The sequence below is a fragment of the Miscanthus floridulus genome, chromosome 11 (assembly GCF_019320115.1).
Source record: "Miscanthus floridulus cultivar M001 chromosome 11, ASM1932011v1, whole genome shotgun sequence".
Taxonomy (NCBI): Eukaryota; Viridiplantae; Streptophyta; class Magnoliopsida; order Poales; family Poaceae; genus Miscanthus; species Miscanthus floridulus.
The window spans coordinates 11209123-11232441 of record NC_089590.1 but is presented as its reverse complement, the minus strand read 5'-3'; the positions used below and the strand labels follow the sequence as shown (position 1 = coordinate 11232441).

The 23319-nt window shown below is 41.9% G+C and overlaps 1 protein-coding gene and 1 non-coding gene across 2 annotated transcripts; one reads left to right on the top strand and one right to left on the bottom strand.

Annotated features, from left to right (window-relative positions):
• Positions 1-10691: 10691 nt before the first annotated feature.
• On the top strand, positions 10692-10810 carry LOC136494970 (5S ribosomal RNA). Its single transcript, XR_010768761.1, has one exon. It is a non-coding gene; the product is annotated as a 5S ribosomal RNA (ribosomal RNA).
• A 3666-nt stretch (positions 10811-14476) lies between these two features.
• Positions 14477-17575, bottom strand: LOC136494463 (CBS domain-containing protein CBSX2, chloroplastic-like). The gene is made up of 7 exons (XM_066490622.1): positions 17212-17575; positions 16246-16333; positions 16092-16156; positions 15854-15902; positions 15508-15566; positions 14882-15055; positions 14477-14772 (listed from the first exon to the last, which is right to left on the bottom strand). The coding sequence occupies exons 1-7, from the start codon at positions 17392-17394 to the stop codon at positions 14698-14700; spliced, it is 693 nt and encodes a 230-aa protein (XP_066346719.1). The 5' UTR covers positions 17395-17575; the 3' UTR covers positions 14477-14697.
• Between the last annotated feature and the right edge of the window lie 5744 nt (positions 17576-23319).

Below are 23319 nucleotides of genomic sequence, written 5' to 3'. Positions count from 1 at the left end.
CTAGCACGATGACGCGGGCATCGAGTGGCCACGTCGGCGTCACCCGAGCCTCCAAGGCCTAGCTACGGGGCCGATGATTACCTCCATGACAACGCGCAGCGGCTGGAAGTGCTACGGTGAATAGGGGCATCGTCCTAGGCTCCCTCCCGAGCGGTGGTCCCTGACCTATGATGGCGGGTATGTTCCCATGAGCCACAGTGAAAATGAAGCCAACCAAATAGCTAGAGAGCTCGAGGCACTACCCACAGAGACCCTGGAGGTGATGGTCTGGCCAGAGAAAGCCCAAGGTGAGTTGGCCACGTGCGCGCGAGGTGGTGCGGTGGTGCACGGAGGTGGCATGGCTGTGCCAGGGACTGCTACATGGTAGTTGGGCTTAGACTGTGGTGAGCATGGTGACGCCCAACTGGAGGAGAGGCTAGTAGAGTAAGGAATTGGACCGGGATGCCTTAGTCGCATGGTTAGCCGATGGCACAGGACACCCTGGTCTTATGGACCCGATGAGCAGCGATTCAAAATTGAAGCATAGGACGGAGTTACAGGCAGCGATGTGGGGTCGGTAGGACTATAGGCTACCTAGTGGAGTCGAGGACATAGTCAATTTGTAACAAGGCACTGCTACCATGGCGAATTTGAAAGAACTGTCCCGGTGGCCATGGAGACAGTGGAGGCAGGGGGTCCTAGCATGGCATGGCTCGGTCTGGCTATGGATGTCAATGCAACAACCAAGCACTCACCACAATGGGGGACAGCGGGACGTGCTCTAGGCGACTGTCCACATGGCCATGGCTGCAAGCCAACGAGGCTCGACACGGTGTCACGGCGGGCAGCGCTAGACAAGAGAAACATAGCACGAGTGACGCGGAGGTGATGGTGGAGCAGGCTGCCGTCCTTCGTGTGAGCAGCCAAGGCGAGTCAACGGAGTAGTACCGGGCGTGGCCACTGCTAGCACGTAGCGTGGGACCTGGTGCGCCTCTAGCCAAAGCAGGGCAGGGCATGGCATGGCAGAGCTTGGTTGGTGGCCCGAAAGCAGCATGCCAGCCACGATGTTGTGACCCACGCGCCAATGAGTGGCAGCAGGCGGACAAGGTAGCCGCGCCAAGACCCTGCGCACGTGCCTTCATGGTGGCAGTGTGGATGCGGCCGGCGCATTGGCACGCGCATGTTTGGGAGAGCCAGTAGTGGTGGACACGGTCAGCAGCGGCGATGGCTATGGTCAGAGCACAGTGGCAAACGGTCAGCGCACGGTGGCAGACGGCCTTGGCACACAGCATAAGGTCGTGCACGTGCATAGGTGTGGTGGTGGGGCATAGTTGGCGTGGCAGCGGGACATGGCCAGCGTGGTAGTGCGTTGGCAAGCCAGCAGCGGTGCCAGGCCAAGTGGTGACCATGCCCAGAGCTAAGTCATGTGTCGTGCATGCTTTTTAAAATAGCTTGAAAACTTGTACATGATGCTCTAAAGGCCAAACCAACTGTTCGATGCACAAGAGGGTACGTTGGGCTATCGATCGGAGTCAAGATATCGTACCACTTCCTAAGCCGATCGCTCTACAATTATTGCCAAAGGTGGCTTCGTCGACCTTCTTTCAAACCTACGTGGAATGACTTAACTTCGAATGGTTTCGCGTCGAATCCCAAATCTGACCCCCTTGATGGACTAACTAGTAATCCTTGCCCTCGACCGCACATGTTTCATCACCGTTCGCAAAAAACGTTCTATAACATTTTTGTTCAACAAAAATTCAATCAAGTGACATGACACGTAACATTGTTTCATGTTTCGCATAAATGTTTCAAGTGCCTAACATTGATTTGTAATTCATGTTTTACACATATGCACATAAATATGATTCTCATGCGATGTTTTAGCAAGAATAGTACAATGTAACACCCCCTCACCCTCCTAAACTTCTAAGGTGGTACTAAACCCACCAACCACAACCACACATAAGCCACTTGGGCCACATGGGCCAACTTCACAATTACTACAAGCTACTAATGGGCTGGGGTCTTACATTCACCCCCCTTAAGGGTTGACGCCCTTGGTAGCTCACCACACATATGTGGCAGATGTCCAGGACCACCCTTTGGTACACCCCTCCATAGGCACATGTAGCAAGGGTTGATGCTCCGAATACCATCTGTAACACCCCACATCCAAAACTACTTATATGGCCTAGCTCCACACATGGAACATGCCTGCATACGTGTAGCACCACACTTACACTTTCATCCTTGCTTCGTGTAAAAGGGTTAACCCAAAGGTGCTATGTTTAGAACGACAAGGCTTATAAGCTGGCCATCACCATCCTAAACTTCCAAGGTGGTACTTAACCCACCAACCACAACCACACATAAGCCACTTGGGCCAACTTCACAACTACTACATGCTACTAATGGGTTGGGGTGTTACAAAAACCCTAGAGAACAAGCAAAAACTCAAGGCATCAAGAAAGATAAGCACAAATAAAAGGACAAAAAATTCAACTCAGAAGTGTAACGGACAAAGCACCAGAGATTTCTGGTGAACACCAGAGTTATCAGGTGAGGTCAGTCCAAGGTGGTAGACAAGAAGTGCTTGATATACTTTCAGTGCAAGCACCAAAGTTACACCATAGAACCATTGCATAGGTGGATGAGAAGAGTAGAGAATATTGGAGCTCTCTAGTGTGTCCACCGGAATATTGAGGTGCATCGAGAGAGACCCTAGTTGTTTGGATAGTACACTATAACATCTTTGGTGGATCACCAGATAAAGAGATTGGATGGTCAGCAACGAGTAGTTGGGGTAGCAGAGGGCGTGATATTTCTCTAGTGCAATCACCGAAGATCTCCGATGCACCCTGTCAAAGCAGCCCAAGCTTCCAACAGTTAGTTGGCGCTTGTGGAGCTATATATACCCCATACCCAGCCATTTGGATTGTGTTGGAATTGAGGTAAGTTGTAGTTGAGCTGACCCAACATTATTGCATGATTTTGCGGACACACTTTGTGAGCGTGAAGACTCATTCGTGAGGGGCTACTGTTTAGGCCCCATAATAACCCTTGTAGTCCTTCGCCCCAATTTGATACCTTTGCACCATGATTTTGCCAAAGTCTAATTGCGTATTTGAAGGAAGCTCTAAAATGTCATTGTGGTGGTGAAAGCCCTAGTTTGGTTTTGGATAATTAATGAAACCTAGTGTACTAACCCTTGTCATCTAGTGTTGTGATTAAGATAGGGTTGTACACACCAAGTGGTGGAGCTAGATGATGGTCATGGTGAAGGTGGTGACCAAACTTGAAGATCAAGTGCTCCAACTTGAAAAGAAGAAAGAGAAAAACAAAAACCAAGTGTTATCAAGGCAAAGGTATCAAATAGGTTTTTGTTTTGGCACTCAAGACACCATAAAGGGTGTGAGTGTGTTTAGGATCGATAACCATACTATAAAGAGGGGAAATCTTTAGCTAAGCGGTTATTGAGTGCCACTAGGTGACATGATTCTTGCATATGCATTAGGGACCTAGTGTGCTAACTATTATCCCTTGAAAAATGCTTGGAAAAATGCTAACACATGGGCACATGAGTTGTACACTTTGTGGTTAGCAACTTGGAAGCAAGGGCGAAGTATTTGAGGAGATAGAAAAAGAGAAGGGGTCACTCACACGCGATCGGACACTGGTCTTGGCTTGACTGGACGCATCCGGTGCTTGACCCTAGGTGCATAGGTAGTGGCCTAGAGGGCCAAGTCCTGATCGAACGTAGGACTGGACGCAGGGATAGTGTCAGGTCTTCATGTGTAGAGAAGAGGGTGGCTCGGACTCAGGATCAAACACAGGTGGCGTGGCACGAACGAACGCTGGGTGAACACTATTCATGTGTCCAGTCTTGGCGTTGGTGTGTGCACAAAGCAGAGAGGAGAAAGACCGAACGCCAGATGCGTTAGGTCATCGTTGACCGGACACGTCCGGTCAATAAAAATGCTCTCTGGATGCTTACTAGAAACGATCGGACGCCATGTGGTGGTGCATCCGATCACTTGTGCGGCGCGTCTGGTCATTTGTTTACTGCGTGAGTGAACCGTTAAGTTACCGTTGAAGAACAACGCGCGACGTTAAACAGAGGGCGATGTGGCCGGCATCGGGTGACCAGACTCAGCCGACCGGACATAGGGTAGCGTCCGGTCAGCACGTCTGGTCGTGTCTATGAGCTCCCAATGGCTCTTTGAGCCAAGGTGGCTCTATAAATAGTTGGTGGTCGGCTTGGTGCTCATTCTCTTGGCACTTTGACATTCTTGACATCCTTGTGAGCCTAAGCAAACACTTCCCACTCATCTCCATCATTGATTCATCATCATAGTGAGATTGGAAGTGATTCCTAGTGTATTTGCTTGAGTGATTGCATCTAGTGGCACTTGGGGATCGTTGTGGCTGCGGATTTCTTGTTACTCTTGGTCTTTGCCGACACCTTGATGGCTTGGAGCAGCGGAGGAGCATTGGTGTGAGTTGGTGATTGTTCGTGGCCATCTCCCGGTGATTGTGAGGGGTCTTATACCTTTCTTGGCGGAGAGCCGAAAGGTAACTCTAGTAAATTGCTCGTGTCATTGAGTTACCTCACTTGTGGGTTGGTTCTTGCGACGCAAAGTGTTGGCTAGGTGTGTTATACCTATTAGCCACTGAACCTCTAAGTGTTGGTCGACACAACGGGGACTAGCGTGCCGGCAATCATGTGAACCTTGAGAGAAAAATTGTGTGTCACTTGTCTCTTGAATTTCTCCCGGTGATTGATTTGGTATTCATTGATTGGATCATCTCTCTTGCCATGGCGGTATAATCTTCGTACACTCTCTTGTATTTACTTTGTTTACTTTCTTGCCTAGTCAAGCTCTTTACTATAGTTAGTCTTTGAGAGCTTGTTAGTTTAGTTAGTGAGGCTCTTTAGTTAGTCTTTGAGAGCTCACTATCTTAGAGAGTAGTGACATACCCTTTGTGTTAACCTAGAGATCATAGCAACTAGAATTGTTAGTATAGGTGGCTTGCAACCCTTGTAGAGCTAGAGCAAAATTGTATTTCGCCATTTAAGTTACTAACCTTTTGCTCTAGTGAATTTGTAGAGAATTTTTATAGGCTATTCACCCCCTCTAGCCATTTAGGACCTTTCAGGTGGGCGCATGAAAACACCTTTGGATAGTTTCAATGGTGTTGTGGATACATATTCGGCGGTGTTGATATTTCTTATGACTATTGGACTAATTCCGCAAGCGCACAGAATATATCGATGTAGCACTTAATTTGGGAGTATACCAAGTATCGTATTTATTTCCACAGAGAAGGCATAGTATGACTCAGATAAATGATTAATTAATTTCTAGTGAATTAACTAAGCACGATTATAATGGGAGCAAATGAATGTAATAAAACTAACTAAAAATAAGAAAATAAAAGACACACCTAAGGTCATAGAGTAGGTGATGATAAGTTAAGTACTATCTTAATTATAATTCAACCTATCAATTATCTAGCAAGATAAGCAATGATTATACTTTGGGGTGTACCTGCCCTAAACTCACCCTAAGGTTGATTAGGTACAAAGCACCACGAGCCCTATGATTTAATAACTAATTCCAACATGGTGGAATACAGAGGATAGTAATTCCAACATGATGGAATACAGAGGATGGACATGGCTGTCACCACCTGCCACCTACCACAATCTATCTGGAGAATTAGCCACAACCCAAGGTACCCTATAGTCTAAGCACCACGCTTACACTAAGTGATACTACTCTAACCTTGCGCTAAGATCAGAGCACCAACTAGTGACGAGGATCCCGTATATCAGAAACTTACTAACTAAACAAGATATGATCGAAATATTCACAACACTACTTTACTCTAATGCAAGAAAGTAAATGCTAAAAATAAGACAAGTACTAAAGCAAATATATAGAAAGCAAAAGTAGCTTACAAGAGCTTACAGAGAGACTCCAGAAGACTTCTCCAAGCTCCTAACTCTTCACTTCTTCACTCTCACTGTCAATACTAACCTAAACTTAGGAGTAGAGAGAATGATTCTACTTGGGACGCTTTACAACTGCAGTGGACACCTCTATTTATAGTACAAAGGAGCTATGGGGTATTTGTAGGTAGTGGAGAAGCAATGGAGGTGACTTGGGTGCCGTGCGGCGGGGGTAGGGCACCGGGCGGCCCTCCGATGCACCACCATTGCATCGTAGGGTCTTGGTTGGCTCCCAAAGTCGTTTACCAGTGCAACACATGCCAAGTTTTGGTCTAGAAGGTGGTTCCAAGGTTGGTTGATGCCCTCCAAGTCTATGACGATGGGCCCATGAATCCAAGGCGAATGAATCTCGTCCATTTGCTTGAACCGACATAGGATCAACGCTTGTGGGGTGTTGTGGATGCCATCCCACGGATCGATGACGTGGATGGGGACAGGGTGGCGCCGGGCGGCGCCACTTGGCCACCGCCGCACATGGCAGTGTGGGCCTAGTGCCCCTTGCGACGTCCATTTGCCTCCATGTCACTTGTTTTGCACCATTTTTGCTATTTTCCTGCATTCAAATATACTTCATGTACAAGTGGAATTCCATCAGTAATAAACCAAATCTTTGCATTTTTATGTTGATTTCCCTTGGAATATTTGCATTGTTGATGGCTAGAATGAGTATTTAGTGACCATCAACAGGCGGGTCTCGCGAAGACCCATTTGGGAGAGTCCAGTGGCACCATTTCCAGATGCATGTGCATGTCTTTGCAAAAATGCAAGAAGTCTAATCTAGTTTGGTTTACTACTAGGGAGTATATCAAAAAGACCAAAGTATCCCTGAAGTCTATTGAATGTACTTGGAATCTAGCGGTAGTATATGGATATTTTAGTCCAATAAGAATAATATTAACACTATAAATAGTGTTCCCATAAAATGAAAGTGGGGCATTGTGACCCTACTTGCTCAGAACTACACATCCTACCCACACTGACCTTTTGGTCTCTGACATAGAGGGGTTGATGTCGGGTCTTGAAGAACATTATATGTTGATAGGATTATGACCATGGTCTATTATGTAATACTGCAACTTTTTTTAAGACAATGGAAAGATTGGATTTTTTGTCCAAAGCATATTGTTTGATGTATTCGCTAATGTGTTCATTTTCTATGATATGAATTAATATGACATTGTTTCAAGATTTCAGGATGTTCATGTTGGCTCAATAATAATCCATTAATCCCAGTTCCTAATAAGTGGACACGTGTTTTTCCATGCACTCTAGCAACGTTTGGACTACATATTAATCAATTTGCCAAGTTGTTATACTAACATGAACATTTTACAAGTTGTTCCATCAATCTGTACCCACTGGTGAGTACAATTTACTCTTCGAGGCCTCAATCATCCTGGGCATTGTCCTTTATGTGATTATTAGGAGGACAACATTTGCTCACATCATGTATTTTCTCAAGATAAGTCTAGTATTCAGTTTTGTCCTTAGCCAGATTGCAATAGCACACACTAGGCCCAGATGCTCTCCACCTCCGTTCTATAATATTTTAGGACGAAGGGAGTAAGTTTCATTGAGTGGTGGCGCCATACAATGCAGCAAATCAAAAAGCAACATCACAAGAGATTCAATTCCTTAGTATCGATGGTGGCATGGTGGATTTGGAAACATAGGAATGCTTGTGTTTTTGAAGGGACCTCACCTAATGTTAATGCTCCTCATGCAAGAAATTAGTGGTGAGAGGCAAAATTGTGGTGTGTGGTTAAGGCTAAAGATCTTACACATATTTGGCCATAATGTGTACAGTTTAGGTCGCTAGTCAAAGTTTCTTGTTTTTAGCTAATCACTCATGTGAACTCATGCCCTAATGTGCTTGATTTGAGTCTTCTTAGACTCCTTTCTTTTTTTAATATAATAATAAGTGGCTCTTTTATGTGTTTGAGAAAAAAATATTATACATATGTGGCTCCTCCAAAACAAGCCTTAGCGTCCCACCCCAAGCATGCGAGAAAATAAGATAAGAGCATCTCCACCGGATTGAATAAATGTAATCCTCTTTCTCTATACCAGCAATAAAGGGGATTCAAGGGGAAAAACATGCTCTGCCATATCTCCTTTCTAGTATTATTTTCTATTTTTTCTTAATCCCTAAATCCTCCCCGAGAAAATAAGATTAGAGCATCTCCACCGGATTGAATAAATGCAATCCCCTATCCTATAACTAGAAATAAAGGAGATTCAAGGCAAAAAAAAGGTGCTCCTTAATATTTTTTCCTAAAATTCCTTGGATCCTCCCCTCAATCCCTCGAAGAAAGGGGAAGAAGCAGATATCTTCCTCAACCCCTCTTTTCTCTTCCTGTCTCAGTGGCCTCTCAGGTCCCACGCTATCGATCCATCCATGCGCCAGGAAGGCCGCCGTGCCAATGAGAGAAGCCACCGCCGCACCTCGTCGTCACTGCCCTGTGTCTTGCGCTAGGAGTGTCGCCGCCTCATAGGACACCGCCATGCTCAACACCGCTGTCCCATAGCATGCCACCATGCCCCGTGCTGGCAAGGTCGCAGCATCGTCACGCCGGGAAGGCCACCGCCTTCCAGCATGCCGCTGCCCCACGAGGGAGCCGTCGCTGCCTGCGCGCAGTGTGCCTCTGCTCTGGTCTATCGGCGATGAGGGAAACAGGAGGGAGAGAAAAGAAAGGAGAAACAGTCTTTTGTCACTGACATGTGAGTCCCATATAATAAAGAGGATAGAGCCTTCTTAATCTGCTGGAACACATATCCCCTATAGTTCACAATTCAGTATTCTCAATCTCCTTTATTAGATTTTAAGGGAAAGAAGAAAAGAAATCTGGTGGAGATGCTCTAAGAGAAGAGAAATATGGATCTAAGGAAATATGGCAGCGCCAGCAGAATAAGCATATCATAATTTATCATTACTAACATGATACTGAAAGCATCGCGGTTCAAATTACCTCAGGATATTCACAAAAATGACACAAGAAGATCGTCACCGGCAGCCTCTGCCATCACTCGGACAAAATACTCCTCCAGTGATACAACCTGCCTAATTCTATCCATTTCCTCCAATTTCTTTCATGCAAACAACAATTTTACATCAAAACAATCCCCCCTCTCCAGACCAGCAACACCATCCCAGAAAAGAAAACTGGCTATTCAAAACATGAACACAAGATAATTCTAGGGCAAAATTCAATGGTACTGTTGTATTATCTTAGAAAGAGAAGAGTATGTGCCAACACCAGCACAGCAAAGTCCAACAGCAATGATGAACACACACAGTACTACCTGCACAGAATAGGCTCATTAAAATTCCGCACATGTTTCAGTTTAAGAGTAATTACAATTATTTATATTTGGATGATAAGCTGAATCAAAACATAGGGAACATTATTTTTTCCCAAAAAAAATTGCCTCCAAGAAAGTGAAAGTTCTGAATGAAACGATTGGAGAATAAATAAGAAACAAAGTATTTTAGTTTTCAAGCCAGAAAAACATTTGAAGATTAAAATAAATGAGTTTTTGGCACTCTTGCACTTTTTTAAAAATAGATGTTTAAGAAAAATATATAATTAATGCACAAGTAAAAATATATTTTACCCGATACCAGGTCACTTTACTCCTGAGGATAGACAAAAAGCAGGCACATGGTAGAATATAGACCTAGAGGGAAATACAAATTAGCTACAAAGAAATATACAAGCAAATACTCCAAAAATTTGGAAGGTGAACTCACCACAAACATGGTGAGAAAAGACCCAACCAGTGACATGACAAGTCCTGAAAAGGCTCAACAACCATTGAAGCAGAGAATCAGGTAAAAAGGAAAAGCGGGAAGCTTTTTGAATATTAATAGGAAAACTTCATACTATTACCACTACTTATAGAATGTCATCGGAAAATGAGATGAAAAATGATGAACAAACTTACCCAAAAATGGGACGGACAGAGCAATAATAAGGGAAAATACCACCAGAGCGGATCTAAGCATCATTATGTTCGGGTATGTCTGCTGATTTGGAGGTAGCAGTTCCTCCAAACTCAGGGCGAGAGGAGTCATGGTTAGCGCATACGTAGGTATTAGTTAAGGACATAGCATGCAATCCATGAAAACACTATTAAACAACACAGAACGATTAAAACTAAATTTGTTCAAAAAAATGATTAGCTGTTAGAAGTTGATAGCAGACTTTGGGGAGGAGAATTATAGGACTTCCCATAATCACAAGTGTAAGTCCATCTATATTTGTCCTAAGTCAAGCATTTTTTTACTTTGACCATGAATATCTAAAATTTATATAGAATGATAACATAACATTGACATTGCTAAATTCATTGTTAAAAAGAAATAACTCTGTTCATTTAAAATAATATTTTTTATAGATAATTCGAGTCAAAATTTAAAAATATGTTTGACTTAGAACAAACCTAGATGGCTAGATGGAGTTTCATGTGATCAAAGAAAGTAAGATATCATATAATGTTAATTGTTAAGTATGGGAACAAATGCACACGGAAAGCTGAAATAAAAGTCCAAGGATATTTGGTTATTGGACTCGTCGCCTGCACCAAAAACCATAAGCACAAACAGTCAGAAGAATATAACTTGCCACATAAAAGCTAAGTATTCGTAATGCGACTGAACTTGATTATACTCTATGAAACACATTATGTGACTTTAGCTAGAGGGCATACCAGCACTAAAGCACCGGATCCCATCAGAACTCCGAAGTTAAGCGTGCTTGGGCGAGAGTAGTACTAGGGTGGGTGACCTTCTGGGAAGTCCTCATGTTGCATTCCCTTTTTAACTCCGCCTATGGTGGGGCGCCTTTGGTGTCCCAGCATAGCAGGTCCCAAGCCCTAGTAAAGGAGCAAGATTGCATTAGGCGCGGTGAGTCAATGTAAAAATTTAGCCACTTTAATGGAGATGAAACCCAAAAGAATCCCGTTGGGGCGTAACCCTCTTAGCGACGCATTATGTCGGAACCCGGGTATGGTGTTAAATGAGCAAGGGTCGGGTCGTCACCCCCGTGATGCACCGTGTCGCGATCTGGACGTGGTGTCAAGTGAGCAAGGATCAGGTCGTCTTATCCTTAGTGACGCGCCACATCGGTGCCCGGTGTGGTGCAAAATGAGCAAGGGTCTTCACACCTACCTCGACGGGTGCGAAGGGTAAGGAAGCTAGTCGAGCCAACTAGGATCCGTTTAGGTAGCTAGAATATAGAGTCCCTTATAGGTAAGTTAAGAGAGTTAGTGGACACAACGGTTAGGAGGCGTGTAAATATCTTATGCGTCCAAGAGACTAAATGGAACGGGCAGAAGGCAAAGGAGGTGGACAATACCGGCTTTAAGCTCTGGTACACAGGGACAACTTCAAATAAAAATGGAGTAGGAGTTTTGATTGATAAGAGCCTCAATGATGGTGTGGTGGAGGTGAGAAGGCATGGGGATAGGATCAGTTAAACTTGTCATTAGTGATATGGTCTTAAACATAATTAGTGCGTATGCCCCCTAAGTAGGCCATGATGAGAGTGCTAAGTGGCTTTTCTGGGAAGACTAAGATCGCTTGGTTAGAGCTGTCCCCAGTAGCGAAAAGCTCTTTATAGGAGGTGATCTTAATGGCCATGTAGGTAAGATGAATGGGCTAGCTGCTTCTAGAGTCTAGACAACAGTCAGGGTTACTTTGCATAATTGCACCAGTTTTTATTAGACCAAGTGTTGTTTATTCGGGTTCATTAAACGATGGTTTAGGAACTAACTAATCTACCACTGTCGGGGTGTCATTGGCACATTCGTTGGAGTAGCCGCGCGGCAGAATGTGTTGACTCACGAGTCATATATCACCTCTATTATTTCACATGTATCGATCTGATCGAGCATTTGGATAATACAATGATGGGTACACATGTTTCTTTATGGGAAAAGAAAATGATATGGCCAATGCATGACACATTGATAGGGATGAAAACGGATCAGATACGGACGACACTTATATTATATTTGTTTTCATATTTTTGTCCGGATTCGGATTCGAATACGTATAGTGTTAACCATGCCGGATATGATACAATTGGATATCGACATCGTAAATATACGATCTGAGTATTCGGATACAGATACGGTATTAGATGTTGAATATCCGGACTCGAATACGGACGGATCAAAACCCCTCTAAACGAATTCATTCTCAAATACGGTCGGAAAATATCCATACCATTTTTACTCTAGAGTATGGTATTTTGTCACTTGTGAACTAGCTAGTGTGATTTCAGATTGCATCTGCTGTAGTGACTGATGATGACCAGGATGAGCAAAGACACATTCTGTCCACATGATCCGGCCCTCCAACTCCAACGACGGGGATCACATCACATGGCAGGATGCCAGGTGCTCCGTAGGTCGGATTGTTTAACGTACGTACCCAGGTGTGCACTTGCTCGCGTACCCAAGAGGCCAAAAGACCCCTGTGTCCTGTGTGTTTAATTTGACTAGCCCCAACATAGGGGGTGTTTGGTTCATCTACTAAATTTTAGTAGCTACTAAATGGTTTAGTCATTTTTAGTAACTCTAGAGTTACTAGAGAGGACTAAAACCCTTTTAGTAGCTTTTCGTCATAGCGTTTGGTTAAAAAGTTACTAAAGTGACTAAAAGCTACTAAATTTAGTAGCTACTAGGCGAACCAAACAGGCCCATACTCTCTCCATCTTAAATTATAAGTCATTTCAAAAATCTTGGAGAGTCCAATCATCTCAAATTTGACAAAAGTTATAGAAAAAATTACAAAGATTCATGATATCAAATAGATATATTATGAAAATATAATTAATGAAGACCATAATGATACTTAGTTGGTATCATAAATGTTATTATTTTATCATATAAATTTAGTCAAACTTAAGATACTTTGACTCTTCAAGATTCCTAGAATGATTTATAATTTGGGACGAAGGGGGTAGAAAGCAACGCGTGATGTGCGAACATATTTTTAAATAGTAACAAAAAGCGAATAAACAGTACGATACACAACGATTATGAACTAACACCAAATAGCCTCAAACAACAAACTGCACAGTAACCACCTGTGACTGACAGCGCGAAGTGAACAGTAATGCGCAGTGTTAGTTGCTCTGGGAGTCCAGCGATTTATTGTCTGTTGAGGGAGTAATATTATTGGCTTATTGCTGGCAGTGCCGAAGCTGCCGTTGCTCATGAGCTCCACTTTTGAGATAGGCGATCGACCTTATAATCTATTGCAACTTATGTTGAAAATAAAGCAAATCGATTTGCAACATCATTTAATCCAAAAAATAAACACAATATCGTAACAAATGTTCGCACTGTTCTGCTCAATCGACATGAGTAGCTATTCATTGTATCCATTCTTGTTCATTTAAAAGGTTTTCGCTTTTATTTTCTTACTGAAAAATGAAGAGATGGGTAATTAAAAGAAGAAGAAGAAGAGGGCTGACCGTGTTGGGCCACTCAAAGCCCAAAGGCCAAGCAGCCCAACCAGCCAGCACGTTATCCAAGGATATCAGGCATCGCGGCGGTGTCAGGAAAAGCCTTTGGGTAAGGATCAAATCAAAACCCACAACGTGTGATACCTCTCAAATCAGGAAGGATTGAGATTAATACGTCAATGTATTGCATTGAGCCTCTCAGGCTGTCAGGCAGTATATATAGAGAGAGAGTACTGAGACTTGAGACAGACACCTCTTCAGATACGGACTATAATAACGAATTATAATACTAACTATCAATATACTCCTGCAAAAATATAAACAGAACATGTCTTCTGAAAAGAGCTTAATTTAAAGTCACAGGTCGTCAGGTCTCAACTTGCTCACATCACCAATGCATGATCATTTAATGCAAGAATCTAAAGATTTCCATCCAACTTGTACTCACCTTACATCCCCAAGCTTGGTATAACCTAGACTTCATGAAAGGTTTGTTCAAGCTGTCTTCAAGGCCATTCCATTTTATGAAAGTCCTCCAAATTTTGCGTTTGTTTGTTTACTATCATTTCCTTCGGCTATCTTACTTTCCTTTTACAGACAATCGAAGAATAATTGGTAGTCTAGTCTATTTTTTTGCAGTTGGACATCCCGAATCATATCAAGTGTACATAGTCAAACAAAATTGACATCAATCCAACAAAAAGAAGTGAGATGACAAGCATACTTTCTAAACTGCATACCAAATCCACCCTCTTGATGGAGCACCATTGCCATCATTTGTGGGTTGCTTGCGCCTAGCGAGGCTTCACATCCACAAGGGTGCTCAAATGGATGTTGGATATTTATGTGAGCAGACTAATTTAAATTTGAGCATGTTCGATATACTTGTTTGGGCTTTTCTGCTGTGCTGTGAGATGAAACGAGTTTCTGGACAAGGGTACATTGAAATCATAACAATTTTGGAAAAGACATCGATTCGATCAATTCAAGGTTTTCATCGTATCACAAGCTCTTGATTTCACTATGTAAATCAATGAAAAATGTTCAAGGATACGATGAGAAATAGTGAATATGAACCTACACACTGCTATACACTACGGAGTAGTACACTACCTAGTATTGAGAAGAAACATCTGTAGCTACACTGAACATCACCAATCAATGCCTCAATGAATCGAATGCCAAATGGCTGCATGATTAACCCCAAGCAGTGACGAGCAATCTAGTTCAAGCACCTTCTTCAGTTTTCTTCTTTATTTTGAGGGCAGCGCTGACGACATTTCCCCTTGTAATCATCCCAACCTTCAGGAATGGAAATTGGATTGTGTTTCAACACAAAAAGGTATTGTTGTTAAGGGTATTGAGCTATAGCAAATGAACATAAATTGCAAGGAACGAAGGATCCACTCACTAGTTTCCCCATGCTATCAACTACAGGTAATCGCCGGTATTTGGTTTCAAGTAGCAACCTTGTAGCAGCATCAAGATTAGTATTTGTACGCACCGCTAAAGGTGAAGAAGTCATTACATCACCAATGACCTTCCCATTAGTTTTGCTTAATAGTCTCTGTATCTCGTGGAATGTCTGTAGAGCAGTAAGTATAAGTCTATCACGAAGAGACGAACAATAATTCATTCATGAAAACAGTTAAAGCTAATTAGATAAATAATCTGACTGTATAAACAATGGAGCAGGTTATCCTCATTTTAACAGCTTCGAAGGTATAGTGTTTAAGATAGACTGACAGATCGAGTATTCCTGAAGTACAAAAATGTGGTTCAAACTGTACTGCAGAACACAGTAACTAAAAATGTGAAGGTCTGATGTAGTTAAAACATTTTGTTATACTGAGGACCTGTTTTATCAACATATAAATTGCTTAAAGAGACCTCCCCAGCAAACCATCTCCATAGGTGGCACTAAAAAGGTCAGGAAAATACAGCTGATGTAGAAAAGATTATATCTTGAGATAGTATTAACTAGCCAGCATGAATGATTCAATGTATACTCCAGGTTATAGAAAAGATAAACAATACCTTCCATGTACTATCCACATCAGGAAACAAGTTTGTATTTGTATCGGCCAATCCATTTCCTGAATCATGAGATAAATATCATATGACAGTGAATACTATGAGATACTATATATGCATACAACAATTGAATTGCAGGCTAGAAGAAAAGTAATGGAAAAGATACGACGTTCTGTACGAGTTGAAGAAGTGATGTACAAATATACTGCAAATGGCAAGTAAAAGGCGGACAGTTGTCGTATAATTGATAGCATGAATAACACTTGTTATGTGTGGTTATGGACAATATACGTTGTAATATGAGTTGTTTGTAAGCAACAGAATCCAAGTTCCAGGAAGAAATAAATACCTGACATCGAATCCAAAGCTAATAGATCATAATCTGATACAACCCCAACCTGCAGGAGAAAAATACTGAAAATATAATAGACATCATAGATAAACTTTGGTGATAATAGCCAAGCTTGTAGATGTAATAGTCGAAGCTAACAGAGCACTAGTCAGCTAAGTTTGCATTCTTCAATAACAAAAGAGTAAGCACTAAAAGAATACAGGGCAGTTAAAGAAAAGATTTACAATAAACTAACCAACTTCCCATCATCGTCAACCACAGGTAAGCCAGAGATCTTGTGCTGCACCAGCAGCTCCAGGGCTGCGCGCATGCAAAGAAACAGCAGAAATTAGCAACTTAGGAAAATGCGAAGCAAGTGAACACATGCGTCATGCTATAAGGATAGGTACCTTGGTCAACCGGTGTAGTAGGTTGGACAACATGGAGATTGTCCCTTCTTGTCATGAAGTCACCAACCGTGTACACTCCATTGCTATGCTGCACAAGGAGGGAGCATGCAGGTATCGTCAACAGTAAATTGATGGCTAAAACGATAGATCTGGTACCACTGAGAAAAATTTCCTCGAGAGATTAGTAGTAGATATGTAATTGCTTGCTGAAGGAGGAATTTCAATGACACGAATGTGAATTGCACAAGAATGAAAATGTGCCTCTTGAGTTTCAAATTTGGGATATGGAACATTGTCCTGCTAATATTGTAAAAAGAAGTATACATATGTAGTGATGTTAGACGCTAGTGATTATTGGGCTATATAGTAAGCAGTAATATTTGGACAATCTATAAGAAGCTAAGAAGGGACTTGAACAATGGAATGTTGGAAGAATCTTGGTAGGAAAGGAAGGAAGCTCTTGGTATATATACCAACAATAAGTAAACAATCCAATCCAACGGAGACAGGAAAAAAAATGAAGGTAAACAGAAAGTGATAGCCGTCTGTCACCTGGGGCGATGCCTCCCTCTAAAAATATCATTGTAAAAGAGTGGTGTTAGACTTAGACGTTAGTGGTTGTAGGGCATCACATAATCTACCGAGAATTTATAATGAGGTTATTTCAGCAACAACTACTGTTAATTCAGTCTTATAACAGCGCACGTCAAGCCATAATACCAATTGTTGATTCCAAAATAAGAAGGGAAACAGGGGTTATTTCAGCAACAGCCTGTTTTCGGTTCAATTTTGAAAGGCCAGCCATAATACGAATTGATTCCAAAAACAACATCCGTTCTTCTTAACCAACGAATTCAAGGGCGTCGTATAGTAATTAAAAAGCAAACCAACATCGGAGAGGAAACAATAAGAAGAAAGAATCATACGAAACTGAAAGGGGAAAAAAAAATCGATAGCCGTCCTCACCCCGGAGATGCCTCCCGCGGCTGGCGCGGCAGCTGCGGCGGAGCGCGCGCGGACGGACCTGCACGACGACGACGCCCGGCGGCCTGGGACAGTCTGGCGCTGGAACGCGGACGTGGAAGGGCGGGAGCGGGACCGAGCGGCGGCGAGGGTGGCGTCCGCGGATACAAGCAGCCTAGTGTCCATGGCGCCGCCGCGCGCGCGTGCGCCGAGGGGATTGGGATTGGGCGAGGAGACACGAGAGGGGCTGGAATGGATGGCCGATGATTGCAGACTAATGATGAGAAGCCGCCGATTGATTGGCTATATAAGCTTACCTATAAGCCTAGCTAGGTGGGGAAGCAAAAGCAATCGTGTTGGCAAGGGATGGGGATGGAGCAAAAGCGAAAGCAAAAGCCTACGGTTGATTTTTGGTAGGAAATTTGGGAGTAAAAGGAGAGCTGACTAAAAAGGTAGAACACGATAGAGACAGAGTAGACAAGGCTATTCCATTCTTGCTTCTTCGGCCGTTCAGCGCACTGAGATTTTATCCCCTGCTATTTTCGGACGACAGAATCTTTATGGCAGTATATTCAGTTTAGCCTTCTCTTTGGGCCTGTTTAGATTCCCAAAAATTTTGCGTAGTACCCGTCACATCGAATCTTGCGGCATATGCATAGAGTATTAAATGTAGACGAAAAAAACTAATTACACAGTTGGGTGAGAAATCGCGAGACGAAACTTTTGAACCTAATTAGTCCATAATTAGACACTAATTGCCAAATACAAACGAAAATGCTACGGTAACCAAAATCTAAAAAATTTTGGATCTAAACGGGGCCTTAATGTTACAGGCTTAGAGCAGGGTAAAACAGTGTATTATAGAAGATACTACATGGCTGGCCCTATTCATTTCGCTGAAATTCGGTTTATACTGATATTTATGCTAATTTATTGTAAAAAACACTATTTATTTATTGAAAAATACAATTGAAGTAGTGCACAAGGAACGGTCTGTAACTTTTGTATTCAGTTTACCCGCTTCTTGAACAGGAAAACGCCTTTCTTTAGTCATCCGTTACCAGCCCGGCCACCGTTTTCCGATCAACGTTCCACTTCCCCACGACGCACGTGCCCGGCCGCCCGCCGACTGTAGACGTGTATGCTTGTGCTGGCCGTTTAGCAATGTAGCATGTTCGTTTGGTCGTAAATAATCGTGGATTATAAGTTAGAAAAATATTTTTTTTTATATTAAACTAGTCAGCAGTAATAATCTATAATCATTTCAGCCGAAACGATCAGCTGATGAAGTACTTGCTCTACAGAAAGAAAAGGAGAAGTTTTAACATAACTTTTGAAACGGTTGCACCTGTTTTAGATTTTTTTTCCTAAAATCATGCTATGTCTTATATATTGAAATTATTTAAATATTATGTAGAATCCATTTTATATTTATTTACTAGACGATGCTCTCATTATCTATTTATGATTAGTCTGTTTCACTAGTACAGAAAAGTTTTTAGAGGCGGTTAAAATCGGTTTTCAGAGACGGTTTAAAAAACCACTACAATGCTGCTGATTATAAAAATAAGTGAATTTTAGAAGCAGTTTTAAAACCGCTTCTAAAAATCAATTTTCGGGTGGTACTCTTACGACAACCGCAACTAAAAATCCATTTTCTGAGGTGGTTCTCTTAAGATAACCGCAACTAAAAATTAATTTTCGAAGGCCGATGATTTAAGTCAACCGTCCTTAAAAATATTTTTTTATATTTTTAAAAATCATTTAGAGTCTAATAAAAATAAGAAAAATATTTTTAATATAGCCCAAAGGGTTGAGGATCGGCCACAGCTCAATAATTTTCATCAGTATTTTTTTAAATCATTTAGAGTTTAATAAAAATAAGAAAAAACATTTTTAATATAGCCCGAAGGGTTGAGGATTGGCCACAGCTCAATAATTTTCATCAGTATTTTTTAAAAATCATTTAGAGTCTAATAAATGTAAGAAAAAAGTATTTTGATTCTTCACTTATATTTTGAATAAGTGCAAACACTGGGATTCGAACTCGCAACATCTTCCTTGTGCGTTTTATCCCCTACCACCGTACCACAGAATCACTTGTGACTAGTCCACGATGCTGATTATTTTATACTAATATGTACGAATCTTGTAATTAATATTTTATCTTATAAACAATCTTAAATGAGAAAACTTTCAACTACAAAGTTTTAGATCTCGTCGAACACTACAACTTTCATATAGGACATTTCTCCACCCAAGGTCATTTAAAAAATTCAAAAATTTAAAATTCAAAATCTGAGACTTAATTTATATATTTCGAACCCTAAATGATATCAAACAAATATTTTATCAACTATAAAGTTTTAGATCTTATTGATCTCTACAATTTTGATATAAATTTTGTCTTCATCTGACTTTATTTAAAAAAGATAAGATTTTATTTGTGCTACAACTATTTTTAAGGATGGCTAATTTAGTCATCCGCCTCTAAAAATCGATTTTTAGAGAACTACCTCTGAAAATCACTCATTTTCAGAGACGGTTGACATAAGCAATCGTCCTTGAAAATAGCATTTTCAGAGACGGTTTTCTTAACAGAACCACCCCTAAAAATAGATACATTTTTAGAGGCAAATTTCTTAATGGAACCGCCTCTGAAAATGGATATTCAGCGACGGTCATGGAGCTACAGTGCTCTGCGACGATGTTATAGGTGGCGTGCTAGTTGAACCGCCTCTGATAGAAAAGGGAGATGTCCCTAAAAATCTTTTTCTGTACTACTGTTTTGACCAACTGAACTACATATAGAAGGCTAATAAGTGACGAGCATGGCTAGCGTTCGGACGCCCGCGTAGCTTGCATCTGTCCGCCTCGCTCCGACTCGCATGTGTACCCCGTCCTCGACGCTGCGCCCGCCGCTCCTTGTGTCCAGATAGATGGCTGCACAGCTGAAAGGTCGTAATATGGCTAGAGGAGGGTGAATAGCTGTCAGTGTTTTGAACAAATACCGGCTAGTAAATTTGTGACACCAAGATGACACCGCATAAGTCCACTAGACCCAAAGGAGTTCCTCATCACCAACTTGCCCATAGGAATGACGGTGCTAGCAGTAGCAGCTCTAGGCCTGATCCCCGGGCAGAGATACAGAGGATTTCTGCAGAATTAGCACAAGCTACTAGAGATAGGGCTTTGGATGCTATACAGGTAGGAGAATTACAGGATCAATTGAGACGTCTCACCATCGCGCACAGGAACTATGAAAGCATGTTAGTTCATACGGTGGAGGGAAGGAATGAAGCATGGCATAGGGAAAATGTAGCTAGAACTAGAACTCATGAGCTAGAATTCTATGTAGAAGATTTAGAAGAACATAATACTTATCTACATGAGGAAGTTCATAGGCTTAGCAACATTCTAAATCCAAATCATGAGCCCTAAGCTGATGCCATGGACCCTGGTGTCATCCTTGCTGATGATGATGAATCGGAAGAGGAAGAAGAAGAAGATCCTGAAGAATTAGTAATGATCAATGAAAGTGATGATGAAGGCGGTAATAATTCCGGAATGGATACCGAGCCTGAAGTTTGAAGTAATCACGGAAAGGAGTAGAGTTGTAAAATAGGAGATCTCGTTAAGTAGTCTTGTTTAGGTGTGGGTTTGTGCTTAAATAAGTAAACTCTATGTAATGTGTCTAGAGTAAGCTTTTGTGTAATTCAATAAAGGCTTGTGAATAAAGTTTGGTTTGTTATGAGCAGATGCGTCGTACTCGGGGTTCATATATTCCTGGAACTTCACAAGATGAGGATGGTATTTTAGATCCGCCACCAGTTCCAACAAATCTGGCTGATGCTATAACCGCACTTGTCAATGTGATGGCCGAGAATTCTTGTTTGCTTCATGAGATAGCTCAGAGTAATCAGAATCAGATGCACGGAAACCGTGGTCGCCACCACAACAGATAGGAGGCTACATATGTTGATTTTACAGACACAAGACCACCGGTGTTCACCAAGGCAGATGAACCATTAGAGGCTGATGACTAGCTTCGGACCATGGAGCAAAAATTTGATCTTATTCCATGCATGGAATATCAGAAACCTACGTTTGCTGCTTAGCAACTTAGAGGAGCAGCAAGTGCTTGGTGGGCAAACTTAGTGGCTATGCAACCAGCTGGCATTCCAATAACTTGGGCTAAGTTCCGTACTGCCTTCAGAGCCCATTATATCCTTGAAGGAGTTATGGCTATGAAGCTGGATGAATTCCTTTCTTTGAAGCAAGGAGATCAAACAGTGATGCAGTATGTGGGAAGATTCAATCACCTATCCTAATATGCATCTGAACATGTCAATACTGATGCCAAGAAGAAGAGGTGGTTTATGAGAGGCCTGAATACCAAGCTACAGACAATGATGACAACTTGTACTAATGTTACTTATCATGAGGCAGTAAATATTGCAGTTGCTTCGGAGTCAAAGTATCGGCAGCATAAGGAGCTTAAAAAGAAAAAGAGTATGCCGTTTGGATCTTTTGGGGGAAATTAGAAGAGGCAGAGGGTGATTTATCATCTAGTACATCATAATTGTCCTCCTTATCATCCGCTGCAGTCTCAAGCCGGGCAACAGTCAAATGTCCATCCTGCTATAACCTACCCGAGTTCACAGTCAACCAATGCTCCTGGTGGCAATGCTCCAACGTCTCAGGTTCACAACTATCCATGTTACAATTGTGGAAGGACTGGTCATTTCTCTAGGGAATGTCCATATCCCAGGCAGGCTAATCAAAATTATTAGAAGACCCCTGCCAATCAACAACAGGGTCAGGCACCAAACAAGAACCCCAATCAGAATGCTCAGAAGGGCAAAGATGAGAGGAAGACAGGACAGGTGTTCTATATTCAAGCTGGAGAAATTCTGGAAGGGGAACCAGTGATGATGGGTATGTTTCCTATTGCTAATCACCCTATAGTTATACTTTTTGATTCTGGTGCATCACATTCATTCATCAATAGAACATTTGTCGTGAAGCATGAAATTTCAATTGGGGCAACAAAGGAAAGTTTCTTTATACAGTCACCCAGGGGACGTCTGTGTACTAAGGAAATGGTATACCAGGTACCCGTAAACCTGGGTGGGCATATTTTTCCCACTACCATGATTATCCTTAAGGATCAGGATATAGATGTAATCTTGGGAATGAATTGGATGTATCAGCATAAGGCTGTTATAGATGCTTTGAATAGAACTTTAAGGGTAAGTTTGCCTGATAGTAATTCTCAACTTCTCATTCAACTTCCAACCTTAAGAAGATTAGTAGGCAAGATTTGTGCAACTGCTGTCAAAGAGATTAGAGATATTCCGGTAGTATGTGAATTTTTGGATGTGTTTCCTGAAGATTTACCTGGTCTACCACCTGATAGGGATGTATAGTTTAACATAGAGTTGCAACCTAGAATAGCTCCGATTTCTTGGAGAGCTTATAGGATGCCACCTAAGGAATTGGCCGAGTTGAAGACTCAGTTACAAGAATTGATTGAGAAGGGGTTTATCCAACCTAGTTCATCACCTTGGGGATGTCTGGCAATTTTTGTGAAAAAGAAAGATGAGACTCTGAGGTTATGTGTCGACTATCATCCATTGAATGAAGTGACCATCAAGAATAAGTATCCATTACCTCGGATAGATTTGCTTTTTGATCAATTGGCCGGAGCCAAAGTTTTCTCCAAGATAGATTTGAGGTCATGATATTACCAAATCAAGATAAAGCCTGAAGACATTCCCAAAATGGCATTTACCACAAGATATGGATTATATGAATACTTGGTAATGTCTTTTGGTTTGACAAATGCTCCAGCTCATTTCATGTATCTGATGAACTCAGTATTCATGCCTGAGCTAGATAAGTTTGTAGTGGTGTTTATTGATGACATTCTAGTATATTCCAAGAATAAGAAAGAACATGCGAAACATCTCAGAATTGTTCTGACCCACTTGAGAGAACATCAACTATATGCCAAGTTCAGCAAGTGTGATTTCTGGCTTAAGGAAGTACAATTTCTTGGACATGTCTTGTCAGCTGAAGGCATTGCAGTTGATCCAAGCAAAGTGAAGG